The following is a 21665-nucleotide window of genomic DNA, read 5'->3' as shown; positions in this document are numbered from 1 at the left end:
CTGGGGTATATAAAGTTTGCAATACCAAGGGGCCTCTCTTCCCAAAGATGGCCGACTTAATTCCATTCTAGGCAAGTAAATGTAGTTTAGTAAGAACTAGTGATTTATTAAATGTGTACTTTGTACTTAGGTCAGTACAGTAGGCTAGGTTTATAGACTAGAAAAGGGGATCTGGGACCTATAGCACACTGCACAATATTATGAGAGTCTAGAAGCAAGTAGAGGATGTGCTTTAAAATCTAATATCCAAGCCTTCAATTGTTAAACTCTCATTCTCAGTCTTTTGAAGTTCGGCCAGTCAGCTCTACCTACTTCCTAAGGTTTGTTTCTACCCATGGTCCACGTATCTGCTGCTGTGGAAATGGATAGGATTTGCTAACCTACCAGGGTGAGATTTGGAATTACTGTGGTGGTACCTAGTTCTCTATATAATCCTTCTTCAGTATTTGCAGCAAATTATTACTGGCCCTTCCTCTATACCTACCTCTGAGGGGTGCCTAATGTTCTTACATGAAATGGTTTGTATTTGCAAAAAACCTATACACATCATTATGTATTCACACACCCATTCATTTAAATTGAGACAGGGTCTAATCATATTGCTTAGTCTGGTCTTGAACTTACAATTCTTTCACCTTAGCCTTCTATGTAGGTTAGGTAACAAGCAAGTTATGGTGCCTTGCTACTTTAAATCAGTTTTTATATTACTTCTGATACCTAATTCAATTTAAGTGCTATGCTAATAGTTGTTATTGTTTAGGGGAAATGACAGAAAAAGCATGCATACATGATACAGTGCTTTTGAAAATTCATAGTGGACTGAATTTGAGCATGTGTATTCTTCACTGACCAGGAGGATTGATGTGTCCTTCTGTGAAATGTACTTCCTGAAAAATAAGAGGCTTAGATATTTTGTTTCATTTTGACATGTTTTTGTTTCATCTTTTGCATTTTTGTTTTGATCTTCATTTTGTGTTTGTGGAAGGGGTTGTTTTGTTTTTAAAGAGAAGGATTAAATATAAAGTTAGGTGGGTGGGGAGGTGAGAAGGATCTGGGAGGAGTTAGAGGAGGAGAAAACATGGTCAAAATATTATATGAAAAAGTTATTAAAAATATACAAGATGTTTTGTTTATAGAATAAGAGAAGGCCTGCCTGCCTACCTTGCATGTATATGCACTGAGTATTAAACATTTCCTGGGAAGCTATATACTGAGGGAAGGTGAATAAAGAACACTAATGGATTAGAGTAAAAAGGACTTCCAGTTGTACAAAGGGAATTTGTTTTAACACATCTATATTCTAGATTCATGAACATGTCTAGATCTAACAAGAGTCAGGTTTGGTGGCTAATATCTAAAAGTGCTTCTTTGAGTGGACACAGTTGAACATACTTACTTCAAGGATTATAAACAAAAATCATCCAGAAATGTGCAGATGAGAGCTGCTCTAGAGAATTGTCTAGTGGACCATAATTCATTGGGGAGGAGAATTTGCCCTTAATAAATATAGGTATCTGTTTAGAATCAGTACACCTTCAATGAAGACTGGAAATTGGATGTCAGCTTACTGAAAGCCATTAAAAACACCTGAAGATTACTTTCATTTAAGGTTGTTGGTAGAAGACTGAGTACTGTAACAATTCCAAAACAGCATATGATTTGCTAAACAGAGAGTTCAACAGTTGGCTGATGTTTGCTTGATTTGAGACTATAATATTTGCTTCAGGCAAAAATGAATGGTGTAGTATCTTAGTAGCTTCTCTAGGGAATTTTCTGATGTAATGTGACTTCTCTGGTGTGCCCCAAGCCTAGCTGTCCTGGGTATATGTATCTTCTTCAAATGTCCTGAAGTCCATTCATTCCAGTTATATTGTCCTAGTGTTCAATATCTTTTCATCCATTTCCTTTGCTCCCTCTATAGATTTTATTATATTATATAAAAATGTATTTTGTGCCTTTAACGTTAATACAACAGCATATTTTTAAGAAAATTATGCAAATACAAAATTAGGATGCATTTTGTAGTCACAGTGACTTTTTAATATTTCTCACAGCATGTTAAAATGTCCTATTTAACAAATACCATTACATAACTATTTTTAAGTTTTAATACCACACTTAATGTTACAAATGACTGTAGATTATATCTATGGCAGAATCTAGAGAAGTGGGTTGATATTCTCTAATAAACTTTACACTTGCTTTCTCTGGTTTTTATCAAGTTAAATGAATATATTTCATGTTACTTAAATGTAGTTATTTCTAACATTTAAAAAATTAAAGAAGTGATCTTTATTTTTCTTCATTAGTGGCTATGACATGTTGATAAAAATATTTATAAGGATGAGAAACTTTTCTATGTACTGTAACAGTTGACATAAACATTAAAAAGCAATTTTAATGAATCATCTGTTCAGCATTATTATGGTAAGGATGATAATTTTGCTTATAATTCATGTGGCCTTAAAATTGATGAGAAGAAATTTTATACATTATATTTTAGTGTTATTGAAACCCAAAGCAGAACTAGTGCTACTAGTAATTGTGATCTTTGAAGAAAGCAGGGCAGGGGAGTTTCTGTGTCCCTGTTGCTAAGTGCATGTGTATGTGGAGGCAAGAGATCAATGTTGGGTGTCTTGCTCCCTGGCTTTCTACCTTATTTTTGAGATGCAGACTCTCACTGAACATAGACTTTATCAGCTCTGCTAGACTGGCTAGCCAGTAATCCCCATCTCCCCATGCTGATATTATAAACATATGCCTGGTTTTTATGTGGATAGTTGGTATAGATCTCAGATATGCATGCTTGTGCATCAACTTTTCCAACTGAGCTGTCTCCCCAGCCGCCAGGGGAATCTCTAATGCATTATTGTCTTGCAAAGTAATCTTACTTTAGGGCAGAAAAAAATGCCAGACAAAGAAAAGAAGTTGGTCACAATTCAAAGACATTGAATGGTTACCTCTTGTATTTGTGTAGAAGTACAAGGCTTGATAGAATTCTGAAAGACATTTGGACCTCTGTATGAGATGCAGTCTCATAGAAAGATGGGAGTCTTTCATTTATTTTAGTATTCCAAGGAGATGGTAATTTTATAGCTGTCTCGCACAGTCTTGTCCAGTGTAACTCCTATATCAACCACCGTGGCTATCTTGCTGCTGGTGGCTTGCCTGCCAGGATGGAGTAGTAGTTCATTTCCTCCTTGTTGATGTGGACAAAACCAGGTAGAAGTCAGTTGCTCTTTTTTATATATGAAGATTTTAAATAGATTCAAAGACTTCTAGATTGTATTTCTTGTACTAAGAAGACCAAGATTTGAATTTTAACTGTTCTTATCTAGGAATTTATGCCTTAGGTTATTTATTAATAAGATTTTTCTACTCTCTTCTCTCTACCCTGTTTACCCTCTCTCTTTTGTCTCCATTCCTCTCTATAACACTGTCTTGCTATGTAGTCCTGGCTGAATTGTTAATCCCTATGTAACACAAACGGGCCATAAATTTACGCTAACTTTCTGACTCAGCCTCCCAATACTGGGATTTATAGGCATATACCACCATACCCAGTTTATAGTAATATTATCTAGTCATTGATTTTTGTGACATGCAAAACTAAAACAGTAACAATCATTCATTCTCAATGGTTTTGAGTACTTATATTGAGATTATGGTTGGAAAATAATTTTAAAGTGCCTTTCGAGCTGGGCATGGTGGTGCACACCTTTAATCCTAGCACTTAGGAGGCAGAGGCAGGCGGATATCTGAGTTCGAGGCCAGCCTGGTCTACAAAGTGAGTTCCAGGACAGCCAGGGCTATACAGAAAAACCCTGTCTTGAAAAAACAAAACAAAAACAAAACAAAAAAAAACCAAAAACAAAAACAAACAAAAAATGCCTTTCATTTTCTGTATTCAGTGCTGGCTATCTCTGAATTCTTAGGACTTGAAAGAAGGAGGAGGACATGGCAGAAGAAAAGTCAGTGATCACTTGAGATTGTAACAAAAAATATAGAACTGGTTTATGATTTTATCACATGGCCTTGATGGACTTCACAGTTTTACATCCTCCCAACCACCCTTAGAGTTAGTGAGGATGATTTTAGACTAGAACTTTGAGTTTTGAGATTGTTTACTTCACTAATTGTTTAATCTAAGTATTGGCTACAAGCAGCTTTGAAGCTTAGGATGGTTGTATTGTTTTCAAGGTTCTTCCTTTTTAGGGGTCCTAGTCCAAAGCCCTGGCCTAAAGTCAGTTTAATAATCCGACATTCCTTCAGCTTTAAGCATTTCTTCAAAATTATGCTTCAGATTTCCTACAGCCTGGGTTGTTAGATCACATAAGGCAACTTTGAGGTAATTATTTGGTGACTTCCCTGAATAGTGCTTCCACCTGAGATGGCAAGTAGAACCATTAGACTTAATTTCTATACACAATCTCTCTGCATTTTGTTAGAATCTAGTCAGCCATGGTTAGCCATTGAATTCAGATATGTGTACAAGTCATTTGGAATTAGAGAAATCAGTATATTTGGAAGACGTGACTGTCTCAGTGTCTACCTAAATACCAACCATAGAATACATTTGGGGAGATCCTTTGTACAAAAGTATGCACCTTTTCATTTGCTCAACGTTTCTGAGTACCTGAATAGGCAGGGTACATGGGGTGGTCATTACAGCCAACTTCTTATTCACAGATGATTCTGTGGCTTTATGAACCTATGTGAGCTATTCAGGGAGATGTGACTTAAAGTTGAATCTTGAGCTAAGATTTCCAAAACAGGTCTGTATGTTATAAAAGTCAAGGGTGAGGCAGTGGAAGAGTTCTCAGTTTTTATACACTAGATGGCACTGTGGGTGCAGAGGAAAGCTCTAAATTGTTTCTTTTCTTACTTAAATGTGTTGCAAAAATTAGGTAGTTAAGAAAGCAACACCATCTTTATGACTAGTAATGAAGACTGGAGAATATATTCCTAAATGAGTTTGTGATTAAAAATCACAATTTTTGTCTAGTGCACTCAGATTAGGATGTAGAGTTGTATGTATATGCCCCCTGTTGGAAGAAATTGCTCAGGCCTCCATTGATCTTCTCATTACATAAAGCTTTCCTGCCATTTCTGTGGCACTAGAAGAGAGCAGAGGTAGCAGACAGTAGTGATTTTGATGTAATGGTGAGCAAGGATAGAGTCTACTGCAATTCAACTTTGAAAATTTGAGCTTTTCTCTTATTACCAAGATGTCTCTTCAGTTGCAAAAAGAGCATTGCAAGAGGATCAGGAGACTGTAAGGACATACTACTTTTCCCCTTTCACCCAGCCAGTGAGAAATATTTGTCAACATGTCTGCTGTGAGCAATTTCTGTTAAGATGGAACAATTCTCTTCTGGGGATTGTGCATCAGGAAATCTCACACAAAGGCATCTAGGAAATGTAAGGAAAGTTGAAAGCTAAAAATGTTTTCAAATTGGAATTAGAAATTACTTTACACTCTTAGCATTTTGATGAGTTAAAAGATGTACTTCAGTTGTAGAATTAGACTGTTTTACATGACAAATTGATGGGTATTTTTTTTTCTAATAGTGTACCAAAAATGTAGATTCTTTCTTCTATTAGAAGTTTGACTATGGAAAATAAAAGGAAATATTTACATTTGTAGAACTCCTGTTGTTCAAAACTGAAACTCCTATCAAGCTTGAGGAAGACATGAAAAGTGGTCCATGTGTCTTAGTTTTGTTTTAGGAGATGTTCTAGAATCTTCTTTACCATTTGTGGTGGGTCAAACACAGTGACTTAGAAAGATTGGGTCAGTATGTTATTTGTTCTAAGAAGCACAGTTGCTTTTAGAGATTACATAGCCCCATAAATGATTACCTAAGAGCTTCTACAGGTATTGAAAGTTTGTCCCCACTTCTCCTTTCTTATACCTGATAAGTAAAAAAATAAGATGAACAGTATTGATCACATCACACTTCTTTGAGAGTGGAGACAATCCTGTAGCCTTAGCTGTTTGTGCTTTTTGCTTCATTACAGCTACAGTTGCAGTTTTATCTTGAGTAATAAAATAAGTGACCTGGAGCAGTGACTGGTGACAAGATGGGATTTTACTTTTCTGTTTGATTTTTAGTAAACACTGAAGTGTACAGTGTTTTGGGGTTGAATTAGAGGTAAGGAAGAGAGCTTTAAAATGAATCCAAGGAGCAGCTGCTGGCTAATAGGTCAAGTTAAGAAGGAAGCAGTCAGAAGTCAGTCCTATTTGGAAAATAATTTTTATTAGTGAGTGTTGACTGAAGATAGGAGAAGGCCAAATTACAGGTTAAAATACAGAATTGATGGCATAAGTTCCAAGTTTGAGTTTTCATATCATTGGAAAAAATCAAGGGAAGAGAAAAATAATATTCACAGATTGGAATGTGAGGACAAAAAATTAAATATTTACTTATTTGACAAAGATTTCTCCTTTTTTTTCTCTTTTGAGCCAATGACTATTAAGTGAGCTCTGTGGTTTTTATAAATATGATTAAAACCGACTCTCATAGGATTTTACCATGTTTTGTTTGAAAGAGTTTAAAATAGTCTACAAAATCTCCATGTTCATCTTGAAATAATAACAGACCTTTCCAAACAGCTATAATCAGGGCAAAAAAATATTGATGTTTTGTTTGCCTGTGTTTTGTTGTAGATAACTTTACGCCCATTTCATGCAAGCCTCCTCATCTTCCAAAGATAGAAAGGAAATACCCACCTTATACTGGCTTTGGGTCTGAAGAGGATTCTTTCCGCTCCTGTGTAGGCCTGAAGCCCACACCTCATCGGAAGAACTTCAAAAAATTCATGGAACTAGACAGGTGCCTAAGGAGACCATGATTATAGTCCTTTCTCTTTGGAATTTATGATATAGCCCTCCTGTTGCAAGAGCTGTTACACAACTCATCTGATTTTGAGTCCAGGGACAAGTTACTGTAGCTTTCTAATGAGGTTGATGAATGCACAGATATTGCCAGCTTCTTCTTTTGAGTGCTTATTTTGAAGTGTTATTTGGAGAACTATAAGACCATATCAACCCCTACCTGTTGACTTTCCACTTCTATTTGTCTGTCTGTCTTTCTCTCACTTGAGGAAATAATGCAGAGGAGGAGTTAACAGATTTCAAGGATCAGAGGGTACATACTTATGGATTTGTGGGCCACACAGCCTCCATCACAGCCACTAGGATATGACATTATAGTGTGCAAGCTACATGGACAGAATGTAAGCACATGTGTAACTGTGCTCCAATAAAACATTTTATGGACACTGACATCTGAATACCATAAAACTTTTACAGATTGTAATATAGTATTCCTTTGATATTTTTCTCTTCAATCATGTAAAAGTATACAAACCACACTTAGCTCAAAGGCATACAAGGCATACAAACAGGTGGCCAGCCAGATCTGTCTCACAGATTTGGGTTTGCCAACCACTGCTAGAGAGAGTTCAATGGTTTATAAGTGTTTTTCAACTTATAATTTTAGAAAACTCATGTTACTTTGACTTTAGACCTTTGGTTTGAGTTCAATAGGAGTAAACTGCTTATATTGCTAAATGTACTTATAAAGATAGATTTTCCAAAATATTCCTAATGTACATGAGACACAATCTGCTTCCAAATTGTACATAGAAAATGTGAGCACTGGCTATGACTACTTTTTGGTTCTTCAGGATGAGTAGGTCTTAGATAAAAAAATGTCAGGGAAAAATTGTGGGGAAATGTTGCAGATGTTTGAGTAGGATGTAAATTAAAAATTATAGCTCCAAGTAACAGAGATTATAGGCTAGGAGATGCTGGGAGGAAATGGTAAAGGGAACATGTGTTAAGACTTGAAGAACAAAAAGCATCCTGAATTTGGTCAAACTGAGTGTGGTCCCATGCTGTTGAAAATTTGAAGGAAAGGGAACAAAATATTTTGTTCTGTCTATAAAAATGGTTTAACTGCCTGGCTATGAATTGTATGGAATGTGAGAAGGTATGCCTTTGCTGTGACATGATGTTATTTGTCTTTCAAGAAATCACTTTATTTTTAAATACTTCATTTTTTTAAAGTTTTAAACTCTCCACTTCTTCTTTTTTTTTAAATTTTTTATTAGGTATTTTCCTCATTTACATTTCCAATGCTATGCCAAAAGTAACTCTCCACTTCTTAAAGCATGGTCCTCATACTTGATAGAATGTTAATTATTGTGCTTTCTTCTGAATAGACTTAGAATGAAATCTTGGGGTGAGACCCAGAAACCTCTTTTTATAGGCATCATGGACAGTTGTGAGGCATACTGGTGTTTGAGAATCAATTGATTTTTACATGTGAGAGGGCCATCAACGTGTTTATGTTCTCTTGTTGATGACAGTATTCTGGTTAGGTTCTGGGGTAGACTTTGATGGACTCTTTTTTAGTAACTACTATTTTTAAGGGCCACCTGGAAGATATAGGTAAAAAGAATGTCCCTATTGTAAAGGGACATGGAAATTTTCTTATAACTAAATAATGTGAAATATTATCCAGGGTGTTACTTCTGGGACTCAGGGAAAAACAGTTCTTTGTGGGTAGTTGACTTAATTTCTCTGTCTGCCCTTTAAAGTTGTCCTCAGAACCCTGACTACAGATAGAATTGCACATGTAAGTAATACTGTTTTGTTTGGAGGATGGTGATATAGGCACAAATGTCTTGAATTTCATTTATTTTTGTCTACCACTTGTTTTGCGTCAGGGATATACTTCCTTCAAGCTCCCCCTACACAGTGATCTTGTTTCCATGGTAATTGGCACAAACTGGCTTCACAGTACTTAAATACTTTGTTCTCTGTGTGCCCACAACACTCTGTTGAATATCCTCATAATAATAATAGTACTAGCGATAACAAGTAACTAGTAGTTTGCTGTGCATTAACTACTTTTATAAAATCTGATTTCATATAATCCCTAAACCCACCTTAGAAGAAAGCAGGTGATATTCTTGCACCCATTCTTCAAAAGAGGAAAACAAGATGGTAAATAAGATTCCCTACAATTTGTACAACCTCAGACTTAGTTTTTAGTTTAACTAGGAATCAAATCCTGGGAAATGCTACTTTGGGAGTTCACCTTCCTTACCATAAAATTTTTACTTATTACATGACCTGGGGATTACTCACGTATATAAAATATGGGCTCCCCTAGACTAAGAACTCCTTGAAGTAAGAGTATGGCAAATATTTCATCCAGTAAGAAAAAGTGCAGATGAATAAGTATAGTGGTAGGAAAAATGTTTGCTAATGATATTCTTCAAAAAATTTTGTGTCTGTTGTATCAGTGATTTGTCTGCATGTAATGTATGTTTACCATATTCATGCTTGGTGCTTTTGGACTTTAGAGGATGGCATCAGATCTTCTGGAAGTGATGTTGTAGGTGGTTGTGAGTTGCTATGTGGGTTCTAGGAACTGGACTTAGGTCCTATTCAACAGCAACAAGTGCTTAGCCATCTGTCCAGCCCCAATAATCCAGTTTATAGTGATAGACCAATGTTAAAGGAGGAGAACGGGTAGCTTCTTAACAGGAAAATTTGCATCTCATACTTCATCTATTCTGGTCATATAGTTTCCAAAAAGTCATTGTTTTTTAATATTAATATTCATATTTCACTGTTTTCAGATCTTGTCCCTCGATTGTTTCCACAAACTACTCCCTTACTTTTTCTAATTATTACTAAAATAAGAGTCTTTATCGACTCTTATTGACTGTGTATCTCTAGATCAGTGGTTCTCAACCTAAGGGGTCACAGGGATCAAAAATATTTATATTGTAATTCATAACAGCAGCAAGATTATAGTTATGAAGTATCAATGAAAATAATTTTATAGTTGGGTATCACTGCCTCATGAGGAGTGCTATTAAAAGGTTCCAGTTTTAGAAACTATTATATTAGAGGTTTTTATTCCTGTTTGTCGATTTTTAGAAAGTTTATAGGTATAGGTTGTGGTAGGGAAGTTGGTTCACAAATATGTTCCAAGGACCTTCTGTATGATAGGCATTTATTTACGTAGGTGCTTGTGATAAATTCATCAGTGATCAAAGCAGCCATAAAAGCCCACTTTCTCTCATAAAGTTTATTCTAGTTGAGGCAAATGTGCAAGAAAGTAAAAATACTTGAGTACATTAAATAGTATATGGGATTTTTAAAGTACCATATTAAAAAAGGAAAACTTTCATTTTCCTTGCAAAGGATCTAGGCGTATATAAATGATGGATATTTCTAGTTGCAGTTTTCGTCAGTGCTCTGGTTGACCTTTCTGAAGAATAGAAGTATTGAGAGATTTGACAAGAGAAATGACTTGATCAGGCTGTCTTATTGGAAGAATCTCTCCAATGAACTGTTAAGAATGGACTGTACAAAGACAGTAGTCTATGTATGACGACCGATGAGATTGCTTCATTAGTCTAAGAGAAAAGTTATTATAGCTGGATGATACTGTGGCAGGGATGAAATGAAATGGCAGATTCTGCAAGTATTTTAAATATAGAGCTAATAGGATTTCCTTACAGATTAGATATGAAGTGTGAAAGAAGTGAAGAGCTACAGATATCTCAAGGTTTGGACCTGAATAATTGGAAGGGTGGAGAAGAGATGCAGCCATTGGACAGGCAGGACTATAGTTAAAATAGGTTTGGGAGCAAGAACACAAGTTCATCATTAGAACAACTTGAGATGCCAATTCGATATGAAATGAAAATGGGTATGTATTGAGGGTGTTCAGTAGACAGGTCTGAGCTGGAGATGTAAATTTTGAAGTCATCAGTATGTAATTAGCATTTCAATTCATGATGCCAACTTGGATTAAAGCTTTTATACTGTGCTGGATCACCAAGGATGAGTAGGTGTTAAGAACTACATGAATAAACCTGGGGCCATCCCAAATCAAGTGTTTGGAGAAAAGAGAAGGAATCATGGAAGGATGATGACATGAGGCAAAGAAGGAGATAGGAATCACCTAAACCTAAGAAAATACATAATGCAGTGAGCCAAGTGATCAAGAGTGTCATGGAAGAAGTTGCTAATTAATAAAATTAGATACAGGGGGAAAGGCTAAGGATTGGATTGGGCGTTGTGGAGTTGATTGTTAGAGAGATTTAGGTGAAGTAATCTCTTACTAATAGAAATAGACATAAGTGTAATGGGAATGAGCTAGGGATATGATTTACTGGCATATTTCAGAGCTTTGGCGCTATCTCCCACATGGGGAAGACAAAGGGAAAGGGACAGTGGGGAGAGTTCAATGCAGTAAAGATAGGTAACATTGGGCTATGTGTAGAAAACATTAAGCCCAATGCATCCTAGATCTAAGAGTTTACAATTTTGTATGGGACAATGAGAATAAACATATTTTAAGATATCCAGCCAAGAGTATAAGACTGTATAGTTGCTAACTGTATAGTTGCTAAATTGGGTGTGGCATTATGGTTGATGCAAGGGATATGTGGGTGGAGACTGATCAGAAGGGTTTAGGCACTTGATAATTGGTTTATATGAAGGAAATATTTGAACACACACTTGAAGGTTCTTACAATTTCCTTGAGGATCATCTTGTCAGGCTCCCTTGGTAGCATATTAATATTGCAGTCTTCTGCATATATAAGCTCACTTGTGAGCCTATATCTCTGGTAGCGATATTATGGATTCTGCATATGTAAAAAGTTTCTCCAGGTGACTTTTATGTATGCTAAACTTCATGAATGGCTCAATTTTATTAAGTAGGTTTATATTGCCAATTGATGAGATCTCCAGAATACAAACATTAAGGGGGAAAATGAATGGCATATTCAAATATTCTAAGTAAATATATGCACTTATAAACTTAAGTTCTAAGATGTTAAATTTAGAATAGTATTGATTTAGATTTAGATTAGATCTCATTCAATTTTATATTGATATTTTAGGCATCTGTAACATGAGTATTTCATAAGAGGAGACTCTTGAATTTTTTGTACCTGTTTTTTAGGGAAGGTGATTGATACAGTATAACTGGCCCAAATTGTTATGTAAGGTTGATCCGAAGCCTTGGATATGGACACTATTGGTCTACCCAGGCTACTCTGAGATGAGCTGTATAAACTATTGTGTTCTGTTTTGCCCAAGGCCTCAAGCTGCCCTGTGCTTTGCCACTGTGCTTTTCTGGCCTTTCTTCCTGTACAATCTTAGAAAGGGATGAAGAGGCACTTTAGGCCTCTGCAAATTAGAAATCTTTGTTGTAGTTCATATCAGTGTGGACACCGAGACTGGCTTTCAGAATAGGAGAATCTACAAGTGATGAGTATAGCAGGGAAGTGATAAAGGACATGGTTGATTTTAGTGAACACTTAAGGGTAGTGGGGTTTTGATTATATTACTATTTGTTGGAGGGCTGACTTTTACTGACTGATAAAAGCAGTTGTGCTTCTACTGAGAGACAATGAGTTAGTTCACTGTTCAAAACCAACTTTGGAAAGTATTTCTTTTATTTTTAAGATAGGGTCTCACTGTGTAGCCCAGGCTAACTTCAGACTTATGAACCCAGTCTCTCAGTGCTGGGACTAAAGGTGTGTGATACCATTGCTACCTGAGAAAATTTTAAATTTTATTTGATTCAATCTTTTTTTTTTGTTTTGTTTTGTTTTGTTTGTTTGTTTGTTTTGTTTTTTCGAGACAGGGTTTCTCTGGCTCTGGCTGTCCTGGAACTCACTTTGTAGACCAGGCTGGCCTTGAACTCAGAAATCCACCTGCCTCTGCCTCCCAAGTGCTGGGATTAAAGGCGTGCGCCACCACACCCGGCTTTGATTCAATCTTTAACCACTTAATCATGCATAGAGTTCTAAGTATATCTCTAATCTTTATGAGTATAACTTTCTGCAACCATTTAATGTAATACATTATAATGTGAAAAAAAGTGTTATAAGACAGTATTTTCCCATGGAAAACATTAGATATGTAATGGCTACATAGAATACAAATAATACCTGCATTAAAATGGAGGCGTGTTCATAATATTTATGAAGGGGAAATGTTAATGTTTTCCTTGAAAGGAGTTAAGGATGATCCTGGAGAGATGGAATGATAGAGAGGAGTATATATGAGCTACAAGGCAGAACAGTTCTAAACTTGACACAGGTATCCTAAAACCCAGTAGAGCATGTCGTCTAGATTGGCTCAGGTCATTATCCTAAATGTTTATATGTCTGCATGACTGAATTACTGTGATTGTTGACCAGCTTCATGATCAGAGAACAGCTGATTAATTCACTTGCATTGAGCAGGTGTTTATGACCCTTTTGTGTGTTGTGTGATATTTTGGTTGTCTACATATTTATGAAGGTGCATGTATGTGCATGTGCACATGGAGGCCAGAGATCAACCTTGGGTATTCTCCAGGAGTCACATAGCTTGTTTTTGTTTGTTTGTTTGTTTGTTTTTTGTTTTGTTTTGTTTTTGATAGGGCCTCTCATTGGATTAGACTTGATTGGCTAGCCAATATGTCTCAGAGAGTTGCCTCTCTCTCCATTCCAATGCTGGGATATTAAGCCATGTTCACCAGGCCTGGTTTTCAATGTATTTCCTGGACTTATAAAGAGGAGGAAAGATTTTAATCTACTAAGAAAAATATTTCAATGTTTATATTTAGAACCTTGGTAATAAGATATTTAAACTGTTTAGAAAAGCATAAACTTTATTCTCTTTCCTCTTCCCCCCCCCCCAAAAAAAAACCTACCTTCCTCTTCCCCCTGCTCACCAAGCCACCCACTCCCGCTTCCCTGTCCTGGCATTCTCCTACACTGGGGCATCAAGCCTTCTCAGGACCCAGGGTCTCTCCTCTCACTGATATCCAACAAGGCCATCCTCTGCTACATATGGGGCTGGAGCCATGGGTACCCCCTTGTGTACTCTTTGGTTGGTGGTTTAGTCCCTGGGAGCTCTGGGGGTACTGGTTGGTTCATATTGTTGTCCCTCCTATGGGGCTGCAAACCCCTTCAGCTCCTTGGGTCCTTTCTCAAGCTCCTCCATTGGGGACCCTATGCTCAGTTCAATGGTTGGCTGAGAACATCCACCTCTGTATTTGTCAGGCACTGGCAGAGCCTCTCTGGAGACAGCTATATCAGGCTTCTGTCAGTAAACACTTGTTGGCATCCACAATAGTGTCTGGGTTTAGTGGTTGTATATGGGATGGAACCCCAGTTGGGGCAGTCTTTGGATGGCCTTTCCTTCAGTCTCTGCTCCACACTTTGTCTCTGTATCTCTTTCCATGGGTATTTTGTTCCCCCTTCTAAGAAGGATCGAAGTATTCATACGTTGTTCTTCCTTCTTCTTGAGCTTCATGTGGTCTGTGAATTGTATCTTGGCACATACCATGTGTGTTGATTTTTGATTGGGTTGCCTCACTCAGGATGATATTTTCTAGTTCCATCCATTTGCCTCAGAATTTCATGAATTCATTGTTTTTAATAGCTGAGTAGTACTCCATTGTATAAATATAGCACATTTTCTATATCCATTCCTCTGTTGAGGGACATCTGGGTTATTTCCAGCTTCTAGCTATTATAAATAAGGCTGCTATGAACATAGTGGAGCACACCATAATAATATATATTAATAGAGGCTTACTTGTATAACACTAACTCTCATATCTCTTCTTTTTAGCTTTGGAAACATAAGCAATATACTCCGATATTTTGGAAAACTAATTACACACAAATGCGCTGATGTGGACAGGATCTTTGTCATTGCATTTTATCTCAGTGATGACACAATTTCAGTGTTTGAGCCTATAGAGAATAATTCAGGTAAGACACTTACGTTACACAACATTTCCTCAGAAGAATTAGGTGCCTTTTTCTTTTGAAACTTAGGGAGTACAATCTTATTTGATAGCCTAGAAGATCTATGATGATAATTTTCTAATCAATAACCTTCATCTTAAAAAATGTCTTAAGGGTGAACTGAAACATGTAAAATGATTAAAAAAAAAAAACAAACTGTGTGGATGGCTACCCAGAAGAAATCCCCTTTTCCACTATCATTTCTTTTTCCGAGGCACTTCTGTAGAACTTCCAGGCTTCAAAGTCATGGTTTGCCTGCCACTAGTCATTCTCACAGCCAGGGACCAAGAGAATGTTCCATTGTCCAGCTTATAAAATCTTTGCCTGAAAACACAGAAGTGGATGCTCACAGTCAGCTATTGGATGGAACACAGGGCCCCCAATGGAGGAGCTTGAGAAAGTACCCAAGGAGCTAAAGGGATCTGCAACTCTATAGGTGGAACAATATGAACTAACCAGTACCCCCAGAGCTCCTGTCTCCAGCTGCATATATAGCAGAAGATGGCCTAGTCGGCCATCATTGTGAAGAGAGGCCCCTTGGTCTTGCAAACTTTATATGCCTCAGTACTGGGGAGCACCAGGGCCAACAACTGGGAGTGGGTGGGTAGGGAAGTGGGGGGGAGGGTGTGGGGGATTTTTGGGATAGCATTTGAAATGTAAATGAAGAAAATACCTAATTAAAAAATCTTTGCCTGAGCTGGGCAGTGGTGGCGCATGGCTTTAATCCCAGCACTTGGGAGGTAGAGGCAGGCGGATTTCTGAGTTCGAGGCTAGCCTAGTCTACAAAAGTGAGTTCCAGGACAGCCAGGGCTATACAGAGAAACCCTGTCTCAACACGCCCCTCCCCCCAAAAAAACAAAACAAAACCAAAAAACATTAAGAAAGGAATACAAGATATACAGATTTAATCTTCAGAATCCATCTTCTGTGGTACTTGTGTCTTTTATGGCTATTGCCAAATGTCTTGACCCCAGTCCTGTGGAATGTTCTCCAGTGTGTTGATCCCATGGCTCTTGCTGAGGACAGCCATTGACTTACAAATTATGGAAATGTAAGGCTCTGCTCTTTATTTCAACATGTTTACAACTTTTATCTGTCCTGAAGACACACAAGAAAAACCAGCTCAACTGGCTCTTTAGAGGGAAAAAAATGAAAAAACGTTGGTTTGTACTCTTTGCCAGTTTACATGTTGTGAATGTCCTGATCAAGGCAAGTTTAAGAAACCAACAAGTTAAAAAAAATAGCATGCAAGAGTCTGAAAATGTAACAAGCAGGTCGTATACTAAAGCTGCCATTACCCAGTTAACATGCCAACAAGTAATACATAATTTGTACAACTAAGTCAGGCCCCAATGGGATTTGACTAATAGAAAAATCTTAAAATAGGAAACTGAATGAGGACGAACATAGGCTAACCTCTGAATGGTCAACAAATATCAATTCTGTACATTTAGAAAGTATCGATGGGGCCAAGCAAATTGCACTATGTGTAAAATAGACTTACAAAATAGTGACCACCACTGAGGACTTAATATTATCCTGAAGTTTCATGTTAGTAAGGTCATCCAAAAAGAGGAAAATTTGGAGACAGAGTTTATGTAGAAAAGATTTATTTACACAATAAATGAAACAAAACAAACATGTGGAGGGAACCAGAAGAAGTCCAGTGAACCATCAGACTGCAGTCTCTGTCTCTAACTCTCTCCCACATAACTATGTGTGTCTGTTTCTCTCTCTATGTGTCTGTCTACCTATCTCTGTCTCTCCCTCCCTTCCTCTCCCTCTCTCTTTTTTTCCATTCCTCCCACCAACTTCCTCTCCCTTTGTCCCTTTCTTCTAGTCTTACTGCATAGCTCAGGCAGGGACTAAAACTCATTATCTTTCTGCTTCAGCCTCTCATGTTTTAGAATTGTACATGTGTCCTACCACATCTGGCTGCTAAATATTTTCTGGATTAAGGAGAAATAGAGGAAAGAAAAGCCTGGAGTAGCATATTAGTTTATTCTTTAGCACACTCACCCAGGAAATCCTTCTCATACAAAGCATACAAAGTAATGGGTTGATTTTCATATATGTACATAATATGTTTAGATAATACTCATTTTCTCTGTTATCTTCTCTTATGACTTCTCTCTTTAATCTCATGTCCTTTCCTCCTAAATTAAACTTAGAGTGTAGTTTATTAGGCTTCACATAATGATCCCCAGTTCCTGCAAATGACAGGATTTCATTCTTTATGGCAGAGTAAAACTCCAGTGTATTTATGTGCCATATTTTTCATAATCCATTTATCCATTGGTGAATACTTGCAGCTGATTTCATAACTTGGTCATTGTGACACACAGAGATGTACAGCTATATTTGTAGTAAGCTGACTTTGAACCTTTTAGAACTGTACCCAGGCATGTTATATGGCTAGATGATATATGCAAGTTCTATTTTTGATTTTTGAGGAAGTGTGCTATGATTTCTATTGCAACTACACTAATCTACATTTTCTCCAGTGGTGTTTAAGAGTTACCCAAGAAAAAAATGCTGTCTCTTTGCCCATTGCCCCATTCTTCCTTCTCACAATGCACAACATGGCTTTACAGATAATTTGTACAGTCTGTGTTGGAAGAGAATATAACTAAAGGCAAGTTGTGCTTCTTTTAAGAATAAAGCAATTCATGGGCTTTTATTCTGTTTCTTTAGGGAATGCTGGTGGAATGTTCTTAAAAAGAAGTCGTGTGAAAAAGCCTGGACAAGAAGTTTTTAAAAGTGAATTTTCAGAATACATCAAGGCTGAAGAGCTCTATATTGGAGCCACAGTGAATATTAATGGCTACCTGTTTATTCTGCTTAATGCTGATGAGTACACCTTAAACTACATGGAGAATAACACAGACAAGGTTAGACTTTGTGTAATTCTTGCCTCTCTGCCCTTTGCAGTGTTTGTTTTCCTTTCTCTAGAGCATCTTCTGTATCTTGCCACTGGCTTACATTGCATATTCACATATGTGGGCATGAATAATGGATCTGTGCGACTTGGCCACAGGTCCCATCACATAGGCCCAGTTTTTGTCTGCTCTGTTTACCTGCTTAGCTCTCCACTGCCTAGCATCACAGATTCCAGACACCAGTGGGAGGCAGGCCCAGGGCTGAATCAAGTTTTCTGGATTTTTTGCTGACATCAACAATGTTTTTAGAAGGCAATGCAGTAACTATAAGAAAGGAAGAAAATCTGGTGGCATGCACGGTGACATCCCAGTTAATTGGCATAGGGCAGCAAAGGAGTCTTTGACTCGAAGAGACAAAACCCCAAGGGAACCGAGTTGCTGAGGTTGCTGGTCACTTTAACCTGAGACATAAATTAGAATCTTAGGACAAATTTGCCACACTGAGCTCAAAGAAGTGTCTTCTTGTTGTTGTGCTGTATTTTTAATTTTTTTGAGACATATATATCAAGATAGCCCAGGGTGGCTTTGAATTCATTGTCCTTTGGCCCCTCTCTTTTGGGTATTGAAGTTACTGGCCAGGTTTTTGCTTTGTTTGTTTGTTTGTTTTGTTTGTTTTCTTTTTGTTTTTATAACTTAAAGCACTATAATGGAAAAGTTATATATATGTTGTTCAACAAAAAGACCATGTGTAAAAAAAATCTCAGTTTTTAAATGTAGACTTAATAAATTCTATGCACTTGGAAACTATTGCTTTGTAATTTAGGATTTTTTTATTTTAAGGTTCATTAGATAATTATGTACTATTTATACACACATAGTACACACTTATCTCATTTATAAAGAAAATGCACAAGGTTGATTTGCTAGGTGTCAAAACAGAGTTAAAGCCACAATTAGGGGAGCGAGCTCTGTGGGATGAAAGGAGAAGGATCATGAAAACACCAGGAATGGCTGATACCTACTGAGTGCAGTGCAGGTCAGGTCTGATCCATGTGAAATGAGAAGACAAGGAAGGAGGGCAAGCTAGGGAAAACTTTAAGTAGTTAGCACAGTCTAGAGAAAATCTGAGCCAGACCGATATGGTTCCCTGAACAGCCTACTTCTCAGAGAAGTTCAGAGTCATGCAGAAGTTGACAGTCGAAGGCTGGTGGTTCAGTGCTCTTCTCCATGTCACTGTTGGATTCAGCATCTTCCAGAGTATCTATACTACCTATTTGTTTATTGTTTTAGAAATCTGGGTTATTCTAATACTGCAAACCTATAATATATGATGGCTTTGGACTCAAACAAGAAATACAGTGATTAAGCAGTTAGATTTCCAGAGACCACCAGGCCTGGGTTGGAAACTGAGCTCCACCCTAATACATGACAGGGTTTAGTTATGTATCATCTCTGAACTTTAGTCTGCTTGCCTTTAAAATAAGAGTAACAACAGTGATCCTTTGATAATGTTACTGTGGAGGTTATATGTGATAATTTGTGTGAGTGACTGAGTTCTATAGGGCCCATGATAGGTTAGTCATTGTAGCTGTTATAAATCAAGGTTCTGATTCTGAACAGAACCTTAACATAAAACATACAATTCTTAGAATTGCTTAGCCTAGGATTTTTGACTTCACTGTGATGCAAAAGTGATATGCTTTCTGATAGAAACTGAAGTCCTGAGTTTTGATCCCCTTTCAGTTAGTAAGTACTATATAGTCCAATCTTCTTACATGATACTGGGCATGGGCAGTGAGCTGCAGCTCTCATTCAGGCTTGTGATTATGAAGAGAAATAACCCATGCTTTATAGTGTGCAGTATTGCTAAGCTTGGGATATTCTGTAAGTTAGTTACAATTTGTACATTTTCACCTTCAGAGATTTTCACCTTATTAGCACATAACACATAAGTTTATTAACACATAACTCACTGTAAATTGAGGATTCTTTGTGTATATTAAACCATGCATGTGTCTTTTGCTTTGTTTTGTTTCTATTACTAGGGATTGACTTTAACCATGTTAGACAAGTACTATTCCTTTCAGTTATATATCCAGCCAAAACACAATATATACTTTAAAGGTATAAAGTGCTTTTATTCTTTCAGTATGATAAAGTGGGTAAGACATTACCTGGTATCAGCATCTCAAGCAAAAATTGCATCATTAAAAAATACTTTTATCAAGGTCTTTGTTAGAAGATAAAAATTAATGCACTCTTTATTACCAGTCTGAGTAGTCTTTTCAAAAGAGCTAATAGATCCCATCATGGAAATAGATGAAAAGAAATGCAAAAAAGGAGAAGTGGGGGCCTCAATAGGTGCCAAACCAACTGGATCATTTGATGGTAGAAGAGAGGGAACTTTATACCAAAGTCTCATCAGTGTTTTTAATCTAAACTTTCATCTTCTAACTTTTGATCTCTTGGCTGTAATTACTTACAACATTAATCTTTACTGGATTGAATAAGAAATATTCTTTCTAAGTTAAAAAGGTAATCATAAAGAAGGTGAGAGAAACAGTGGGTGCCCAGACAACAAATAAATGTAGACTACACTGTCTGTGTGGAATGTTGACACCCAGCTTTGCTATGAACAGTACTCTGCCTGGTGGCCAGCAATTCCAAGCAGGTATATCCTAATGATCTAGAGAAAATATGTGTACATTTAGCTAACTTTATATCTGTATTGTTTATATCAGCGTGTGTGAAAATATCTGGACTATTTCTGAAAGTTATACGAAGTGTATTTATAAAAGTTATAAGAAGATTGGTTAGTAAGATTGGTTACCTGCTCTCCCTTAAAATACATTGTTTGAGATCTAGAACCTGGATTAATGTCAGTCCTTGTCCTAAAGATTTAGTTTCTAGGTAAAGACATGTACAGCTTCCTTTGGGTTCATAATGTTGTCTTGCTGGTCTCCATTAACTAACTGAGGTACAAGGAATAAAAATCTGCAAAATGTTCAGCCCTGAATGGAACATTATACCATATTCCTTCCTCAAGGCTCAGGGATCATTGTGGAATCAGGGTACAGAAACATTGTATGAGCCAGAGGCAGTGGATGAAGGGGAGCCAGTGTCTACTGGGCACAACAGGGCAGCTGCACACATGAGCTCACAATGGTTGTGACAGCATGCATACAATCTGTGACCTGTGAAAGCCCAAGGCAGGTCAAATCTCAGCATGGAAAGTGGAGGTGTATATGAAATGTCTCCACTAGTCCTGGAGCTATGGACAGTTGTTAGCTGCTAGGGGAAGAAGTGTCAATTTGCTTTCAGAGCAACCACACTCCAGTGGAAGGCCACACATCCAAAAATACTTGAGTAACACCAATTGGTCTTGGGTTAACAGCAAGAAAATGAACACAGTTGGGTGAGTAGAGAAGGTGGGGGGACCTATGAAGAGTTGAAGAAGAGGTGAATGTGATCAAACTACTAGTTCCCAAAGAACTAATAGTAAGGATGATGACTATGGTGGTGGCGGCGGCGGTGATGGTGGCAGCTTCTTGAAGTTTCATGCATAGGTCTTGTTTTTACTCTTTCAAGTTTCCATATAGCAACTTTGAACTTGCCATACAAAAACTGAAGCAGGAAAAATCAAAATCAAGAGAGATCACACAAGTATTTGCGGCTGCTGACTATAATCACACGAAGGTGGTACCTTACAATACATTCAGGTAAGCCATGTTCTGCTAGCTGTACTCTGTCCAAAGAGTGCTAGTGCTTCCTAGTCATTTGGCTAAATACTTTTCTGTTAGGAATTGGAATTTCTTTGCCTTTGCATGGCTTTGTACCCAGGGTTTGGCTGTAATATCCTCGTAAGTTTTTTTAATTAGATATTTTCTTCCTTTACATTTCAAATGTTATCCCTTTTCCTAGATTCCCCTCCAAAAA

The 21665-nt window shown here is 37.3% G+C and overlaps 1 protein-coding gene across 3 annotated transcripts in view; it reads left to right on the top strand.

The window, feature by feature from the left end:
• Nucleotides 1–21665, top strand: part of Efhc2 (EF-hand domain (C-terminal) containing 2) — a 188001-nt gene that overhangs the window by 97556 nt on the left and 68780 nt on the right. For all 3 annotated transcript variants that reach the window (XM_006527706.4, NM_028916.5, XM_017318631.2), the window contains 4 exons: nucleotides 6671–6836; nucleotides 14672–14814; nucleotides 17545–17741; nucleotides 21318–21448. In XM_006527706.4, the coding sequence (XP_006527769.1) occupies nucleotides 6671–6836; nucleotides 14672–14814; nucleotides 17545–17741; nucleotides 21318–21448 (637 nt within the window). The remainder of the gene's footprint in view (nucleotides 1–6670; nucleotides 6837–14671; nucleotides 14815–17544; nucleotides 17742–21317; nucleotides 21449–21665) is intronic.

This window comes from Mus musculus, chromosome X, assembly GCF_000001635.26.
Source record: "Mus musculus strain C57BL/6J chromosome X, GRCm38.p6 C57BL/6J".
Lineage (NCBI taxonomy): Eukaryota > Metazoa > Chordata > Mammalia > Rodentia > Muridae > Mus > Mus musculus.
The sequence above is the reverse complement of the archived record's forward strand: the minus strand, read 5'-3'. Positions and strand labels throughout refer to the sequence as shown.